The 8,244-nt window shown below is 36.5% G+C and overlaps 1 protein-coding gene across 2 annotated transcripts; it reads left to right on the top strand.

Moving 5' to 3' along the window:
- The first annotated feature begins 244 nt into the window (after window positions 1–244).
- Window positions 245–5,770, top strand: LOC307042636 (uncharacterized protein). 2 transcript variants are annotated; one of them, XM_079686627.1, is made up of 9 exons: window positions 245–410; window positions 1,881–1,904; window positions 1,996–2,145; window positions 2,240–2,360; window positions 2,509–2,721; window positions 2,918–3,001; window positions 4,080–4,221; window positions 4,330–4,492; window positions 4,974–5,770. In XM_079686627.1, coding segments are annotated over exons 2-9 (1,110 nt in total). In that variant the 5' UTR covers window positions 245–410; window positions 1,881–1,902; the 3' UTR covers window positions 5,209–5,770. The 2 variants fall into 2 exon arrangements, with proteins under 2 accessions (XP_079542753.1, XP_079542754.1); XM_079686628.1 differs by lacking the exon at window positions 1,881–1,904.
- The last annotated feature ends 2,474 nt before the right edge of the window (window positions 5,771–8,244 follow it).

Raw genomic sequence — 8,244 nt, 5'->3', positions numbered from 1 at the left:
CAGAAATCCGCGTGTTCCTACAGTGACATTCAGCACATCCTCCACGTTAAAAATGTAAAACAAAACTACATTTGAATATGAATGTTGGCACGTGTGCATGTACCAACAAGAAGAAGTAAATATGTTTGACTATGTCTATGAACAAATATCTATATGTTAGTAGAGAGACTCATCTGACCAACACCGGAAGCTTTGTAGTTCTCATTGCCAAAACGGAAGCTTGTGAGGATTAGAATCTTTTTTTTGTGCCGTATTCATCTTTGTATGAGGCCGACACCAGTTTTTGGAGGACAGTGGGGTCCACTGAGGTTATCATCTATTTCAACGCTTCATCCGAGTTACGATATTTAATACCTAACCACATACACCCGAGACATGGGCTGCGGCACAAGGCGCTACATGTGATTGTGGTAGGTTTACACTTGCTTCCGGTGTGTTTTCCTGACCTTTCCCTTGTTTAACGAAGGAAATAATAAGTAAAGCTATAAAAACATATAATCTTAACCTTTTTCCAAAACTAACCGGATAGTTAAGCTAATTTAACAATAGCATTCCTGTGATTTGTTTATTACGCTGTCAAATTAAAGATCTAACTTAGCTTTACACCGAAATAGTGCAAAGCAAGTGAACGCAACATGTGTTTTATTTTCCACCACTGTACCCTTACTGTACTTCTTAGCTGGCTAGCTAATATCATTTGTGATTGTAGCGTTAGCATGCTTGATTAAGGATCATTGTATTTGTATGTTATTTCTTTTAACCGAGTCGAAGCAGCATTGATGAAGCTTTTAAAAAGCAGTAGGTTATCTTATAAATGCCCACTACAGGGCGCCCTGGTACACAAATTAAGAAAACTGGGTACCGCTTTCCAAGTCAAGGTTTTTTACATTATATTATGACGAGTCGTGATGTATACACCACTATATAATGCTCTTTAGATAACCTGTTAAGCTATTAACACAAACAAAAATTGGGTTGCCAACTTGGGAAAATTTGTATAATATGGTTTTTAATGAATGGTAACCAGTATCTCGATTTAGTTTCTAATAAGCCATCCTTAAAGCTGCTAAAAGAGTTTCCAAGTCAGTAACAATGCTAATGACAGGTGTCTTACGTTGTTATAAGATAGCAGCAATACAAAGATTCATTTGCAATTGAAAATGGTAATACATCTATGTTGGTCCAAAAGCATCCAGCTTTTCTAAAAGGTCAAAAGGTCAACCCATCTATTGAAGCTTTTACTTGATGAACCTATAAGCTAAACACACATTAACATACCCCACCAACCTGAAATCTGAGAACAGCTATGTATTATTGGCTTATACTGTAACAACTAGAATGTATTTAGCTTGGTTGGAGAGTTGCCTAAAGTGCTTTTGCCTTGGCATACCAGTCAAAGTATGAGGTCCAGAGACGAGAGACATTTAACCATTTATTTATTTCACAAGACTTGACCGTCACAGTTAAAGATGATGATTTTAAGGCTAGAATATAAACACAAAAATGGCAATCAGAAAGAGCAAAACACTTAGGTTCCATCAAATCAAATGTGACTTTAGCATGGTAAGCATAAACAAAGCTATCAATACACTTATTAACGACTTTCTCAGAAAAAGCTGGCAGGAGGATTTTCAACATATACCTTATCTATGATAATAATAATAATTCATGGTATTTATTTAAGCACTTTTCCAAGTGCTCAAAGCGCTTTACATTACATTATATTACATATATCAGACATGTAATACATTGAATACTACTATATCTATAAATAATTATTTTAATTTGTACTAATTAATTAAGGAAAGTCAATACTTTCACACTATTTGTGTGTTTGTTGATGACAATTTATTGTGAGAAGTTTCTCTCTTTTTTTGTAGGTGACAAATATTGAACAACAACATGTAAGAGCTACTCAAATACAGCATTTGGAAGAAAATTGAGTGATACTTATTTTGAAAGAGTGTCATTTTAATATATCTTTTACTTATGAAGGTCCGGGTTAAAAAATCACATGTCGCTTCCGATGTCGGTGGGTGTCCTGTTGGTGGGCCTCCCGTACTCCATCTCCCTCGCTGCTCAGTGGCTTTATGGCTGGCCCAACAAGCCGGGGTATCAGAAGTACATAGAAGCTCTCAAACCAAGGTAACTTGTATATATAAATACTGCAGATCTCTTCCTGTATTTCACTTAAGAGTCAGTCCTTAATACCCTTTTTCATGTTTGGCTTCTTCACCAGGAGAATATACTGTTTGACCAGAGCTGTGCTGGAAACCCTCAAATATCTGCAGTATGGGAGGCTTTACTTTCGGTGGAAGTCATGGTACCAGAATGACGAAAACCGTAAGCATTATGAAAAGGTGTGTTGACGATAAGTTAGAAAGAAGACAATTTAGTAAACATCTAAAGTTGGATTATCATACCATTATGATTGTATCAGCATTCCCTTGTTCACTCAACATATATCAAAGTATCAAAGCTCACAGTGTTTTCTGTCTGGACACAAAGGGCATCACATTTGGTCGCAGAAGCAACAAGCTGGACTTGTACCACCCTCCCAATGTGGACAGGTCTGAAGAAGGGCCTGCACCGCTGGTGGTTTACATCTTCGGAGGTGCGTGGGGCTCTGGAGATCGATCCATTTACTGTTTGCTTGCCCGGCAGATGGCTGAAGAACTGGGTGCAACTGTCATATGTCCTGACTACTGCACCTATCCAAAGGTAGGAGCTTTAGAAAAGTAGTTTTATTGGATGTATACCTCAAGTATAGTGTGTTATTGCCTTGAATATGAAGAAAACTTCTGTCTAACTCTGAGAAGTATAGGTAATAATTGTACCTCAGTAACTCAACCGGCAGAAAAGTAACAACATTATGAATGTTTCTGAAGTATCTGAACTGTTTTCATCTGATCGCCAGGGGAACGTTTTAGGCATGGTCCAAGATATTGCTGACTGCTTGATTTGGGCCCAAGAGAGTGGACCCCAGTTCAACTTTGACAAAGTAAGAAATACTGTCTCTAAATATTCTTTAGAAATATGAGAAAACTTTCAGATGAGAATGACCATTTATTATAAGAAGGAACATTTTTAATAGGATCGGTTAAATCATATAAAACCTTGAGGTTGCTCAAATTCAAAAGTCAAATTTATGAAATCCACAGAAGAAAAAATGGAAGGCAAATAGGCGCGTTCACACCAAGTACTTTTCCCACAAAGGTTCCTGAGAACTACGATTTAGTTGCGTTCACACCAAAAACTCCTAGGAACTAAATTAGTTCTAGAGAACCTTTTTACCCCCTTTTCAGTCCCTGCTAGAGAGCAGGGACTTCCGTGGGAGAAAAAGGTTCCTGTGTCTGATTGGCTGGGCGGAATGCAAACCACGCCCCATCAAACTCCCCAAAACTTTTGTGAAGCCGCCATTTTATTATCCTCGCATTGCATTATTAGCATTAGCATTAGCCCAGCGCAGGAACGCAGAGAGACTAACTTATAGCAACACAAAATAAAACATGGGAGCGGTGGAGATGAGGAGGTGTAGGTGTTCTGGCCGTTTACTCGGAAGGCTTCAGTAGAAGCTGCTGGGAGTCCCAGCAGCTTCTACTGAAGCCAGTCCCAAACTCCGGGGACTTCCGGCCGGGGATTTTGGGCGGCAGTATACGCCGTCGTGAAGTTGTTTGCGGACTGCCAGTAAACCCAAAGCAGAAGAAGAAGAAGTGACGTCAGCGGCTTCATTTGCCTAATCCAACCCCAGGAACTCATTTCCGGTGTGAACGCGATCTGTACTTAGTTCATGAGAACTAAAGAGTTCTCAGGAACCTTTGTGGGAAAAGTACTTGGTGTGAACGCGCCTAATGAGAGACCGCTAGCAATTGAATGAGTTTAAACTTGTATCATAATAAACTCTTCAGTTTTAGTAGCAAAGATCCAAAACTTCTTATTGGTTTCTAATTTAATAAAAATATTTATGGCATTAAAAGAAACATAATTAAGATGACAATGTTTTTTGGAAGAGTGCACATTCACACGGTCTTCACGGTAAATAATATGCCATGATTGTCTTGTTTTTCTCTCTTTCATAGGACAACATAGTATTAATTGGCCATTCAGCGGGTGCACATTTATGCACACTGACCTCACTGTTTCTCATTGATGCAAGAGAGGAGCTTTTCATAGAGGCCAGCAAGCAGAGGGACCTAACACTGGCCATAAGAGGAGTGATTTGTAAGGTTTATCGCATGCATCAATCAGTTGAAACCATGTTTTATGCTAAAGTTAACTGAACTTATGTATGTATATCTTTTTAGTTAATCTGTCGTATTACCCTGACAGGTCTGAGCGGCGTGTACAATATCATGGATCATTACGAGCACGAGCAGAAGAGAGGAGTGGAATATGTCTCCACCATGCACAAATCCATGAATGGAGTGGAGAACTTCCCGTACTACTCACCGACACACACTCTGAAGATGTTGAGCCAGGACAAGCTAAACAGGTGAGACAAAAATAATAATAATAATAATAATAATAATAAAGCTTTATTTATATAGTGCTTTACAAAATGACACATCACAAATTAAAAACAGACAACAAGAAATTCCCCTCAGATTATTTGTTAAGAACTTTAAAAGGTACATGCAGCAAAATATTACATTTGAACAGGTTAAGAAACACAAGGAGGTGACATGTATGATAATAAAAATAAATATAGGTACAACAGAATTACAAATAAAAAGATTTAGACCTATAAAATAAATAAAACAATATAAAGCTAGGTACATAATAAAGACTAAAAGAACATTTAAAGTGGGGGGTTGCTAATAAAAAGCTAATCTAAAAAGACGTGTCTTTAGCTGTCATTTAGAAATGTCCACTGAGTTGAAAAATGAAAATGCTCTTTAAATGTATTGCATGTGTTATTCATTTTAATACAACATTTCCCAACCACAATCTCCTCTTGTTTTACTTACTGCCAGAGTGCCTCCATTTGCTTTGCTCCACGGGACCAGTGACATCATCGTTCCGGTTGAATCTTCCACAAAGTTCTGTGATCTCCTCACCTCGCTGTCCATAAAGGTGTCCCTCTACCTGCTGCCTAAAATCGACCACACTGAGATCGTGACGGACCTCATGGTGTCCGACAGGCGCTTCTACCATCCTATCTACAGCTGCATCAAACAGGAGTTCAGAAAACTTTTGGGAACGTGCTGATGACCCTTCAGATCGTTACAAAAACAGCCATTCATCACTAACATTTTAATGATTGTGCCATACACTTACTTTGTTTACAGTATCTGCTCTTATACCTCAAAATAATCCTATTTAGCCTTGATTTAAACTGGATTGTGATTCCATAACAATGATCAGATTGCAATTTATTAAATCCAGGAGTTGCATCGGATGATTTTTAACTACATTCTTAGTGGCCTGCATTCTGAAAACATCTTTATGATATTGTCTTTAAGAGATATTAACCAGACTGCAGGAAAGTGAATTATGACATGAAATCAATCATGAAGCAATAACAGTATAATGTAAAACACATTAAAGCATGATAATACATACTATTACACTAAGTACAGTTACAGTCTATACCTCTGCTTAGAGGCCGACTCATTCCGAGTGACAATGCAACATTACCTTGAACATTTTATTCATTACCTCGCATGTTTTCTGTTAGATTAAATATTTTTTAACTTGATGTAATATATTTTCTTGAATAACTATTTATTGATTTCAGACCCATTAAACCCTCATTAAGTTACTAAGGATGTTTTGCCTATTGTCATTATTAATTACAAAACTTGATTGCAAAAGTTTAATACAGGATGGTATGTACATTGCAAATTAGACAATTGCTATATTTATGGAAGTACAGTGTGAGTTTTTTTATTTGATCAAATGTTTATAATATAGGTTTCATATTTAAAGTATGTTGTGCATATAACTAATAAACATAAAGGTTATGGTAATAATTTGGTTAAAAAATAAATATATATTTACAATAAAATATTGAGCAGGCAATTTAAAGAAAGTGCACAACATGAACACATTTAAATACATGCAGTCTAAACATTGGCATTAAATGATATGTAAACAACATCAATGGATGGCTATGGCCGCTGGATGAACTGAGCATACATTCGAAATTACAACGTTCATAAATGTTTTTAAGAGATTTTAATGTGTATGATGCCTATATTAAAAAGAACTGTTTAGGGGTGCAAAATCATTAATGTATGTAATATATCAAACGCTTGACATCAAAGACACAACTATTTATATTAACACTTAATCGATTTTTTATGAATATCCTTGTAAAAAATCTGCACTTTTTAAAGAAACCTCTTCCAGGTCATGTGACTCAGTGACTAAAATAAACACCAATTTGTATTACTACACTGGACTAGTAGAACACAATTGTTTTTCCTATATTATAGGAATCTTTAACCAAAAAATCAGAAGTGTTTCTTAATTTTCACAGGACCCAGTGAGTCCAAACCAATGCAGCATTGTATATACAGTACATCGAATGAGTAGGACACACTTTTTATTGGATTGTAGTTACCATACTATTTTAAATTAATATTTAGTTGAACCATTTTTTTTTTTTTGTTAAAAATTGTCATTCTTAATAGCTTCCATGTTAAGTGAACCATTGATACCAACTCCATACTAGATACCGGACAAATATGACTTGGACTAATATCAACTTTATTTATCCCCTAGCCCCAGGGAATTTCACTGGTTAATATAGTTAATGGTTATATATATATTTAAACATTTATGTTGCTTTTAATATGTGTTTTAATATTTTATATGAATATCCTTGTGAAAGAATCTGCAGTTTTTCAGTTTTCCAGTCTTGGATTTTTCAATAGATTCCATTTAATTTGACCTGATTTATATCAATGCAGCTATGTATTACTAGAAATAGGAAAAACATATTTCTATAAGAGTTAGTTGATCGATGCTGGACATTTTCAGGTTGAAATGTATATTAACCCTCAACAACCGTCTTTTGAGACAACAATGTTTGATTTTTTTGGTTTAAATTGGTTAGAGAAGTCAAATAAAACCCAGCATAGGCCTACGGTACATTGGTTGCACACACAGTAACATACCTCAGGTTGGTGCTGCAGAAACGTCATCAATCTACAAAGGAACAACATCTACAGACTTCTGGCTGAACCTGATACACACTGTTGAAGTCTAATTCTTCTCTTTGTGAGACTGTCCACCTGAGTCCTGCAAGCTGAGCTGGTAATGAAACAGCTCTAAAGTCTGATGGTTGTTGTGGGTTTGAATCCCATCTGGATTGTTTAATTTATCCGTCTTGAATGAGACTAACTAACTGGACTAGGATCAGTCTGTTACAAAAATAAACAGTCAGAGCTTATGAGAACAGTTGGAACCAGTCAACCAGACTGACATGTTTGGTTCTTCCTTTATGAGAAAGTATAAAAGCACTTCAACTTTTCCAACTTGTAAAGTGACTCAGCCAAAATGTATGAGAACCTTAAAAGGTGCCGGTCAATAGCAAGTGATGGAGCTCAGACTATTTGGGGAAACATGATGACAGTTAACAAAAAGCCTTATCCATAAACACAATTTAGGGGTTAAGCCTAAATTCCATTCAAAGGATTGTTTTACTCCCAAATAAGCCTGTAGACTAAACAGATATTCAATTTAAACACCTTTATATAGAGATGGATTGGCTCCAATTAAAACATTTTAACAAAGCCTGAAGTAATTTACTTATTTATCTATTTATAAACTTAGAATCTAGCAAACCCCCTGAATTTGCATCTTAAGTAAAAATAATGAAGGGCCCTCTTTAAAGTGCCTTTTAGCCTACCTGCAGATCCTTATAGCGTTACTTGATTTATTTATTTAATAACAAGTATCATAAATCAGGTTAATTAAAAATACTTTGAAATGTCTATTAACACATTCTCATTCGCACAGTGTGTTTGTTGCTTGTTTAAAGTGGCCTGCAGCATTTTCCCCCTTCTTCTTGTGGGTTTTATTTTGAAAACTGATTAACATGCCTTCTTTGAAAACAAGCACACACACGCACACAGGCATACACACACACACACACACACACACACACACACACACACACACACACACACACACACACACACACACACACACACACACACACACACACACACACACACACACACACACACACACACACACGCACACACAAACACACACACGAGGCGGAGTTTAGCGAGG

This window comes from Notothenia rossii (assembly GCF_949606895.1).
Source record: "Notothenia rossii genome assembly, chromosome: 6".
Lineage (NCBI taxonomy): Eukaryota > Metazoa > Chordata > Actinopteri > Perciformes > Nototheniidae > Notothenia > Notothenia rossii.
Note: the sequence above shows the minus strand (reverse complement) of the source record. Positions and strands in the feature narration are given on the sequence as shown.

What these genes read in the sequence shown, in the direction of transcription:
- LOC307042636 (XM_079686627.1), top strand. An exon ending in ACTACTGCACCTATCCAAAG is followed by an intron (nt 2,722 to 2,917) that starts GTAGGAGCTTTA and finishes TCTGATCGCCAG; the next exon opens with GGGAACGTTTTAGGCATGGT. An exon ending in AGCCAGGACAAGCTAAACAG is followed by an intron (nt 4,493 to 4,973) that starts GTGAGACAAAAA and finishes ACTTACTGCCAG; the next exon opens with AGTGCCTCCATTTGCTTTGC.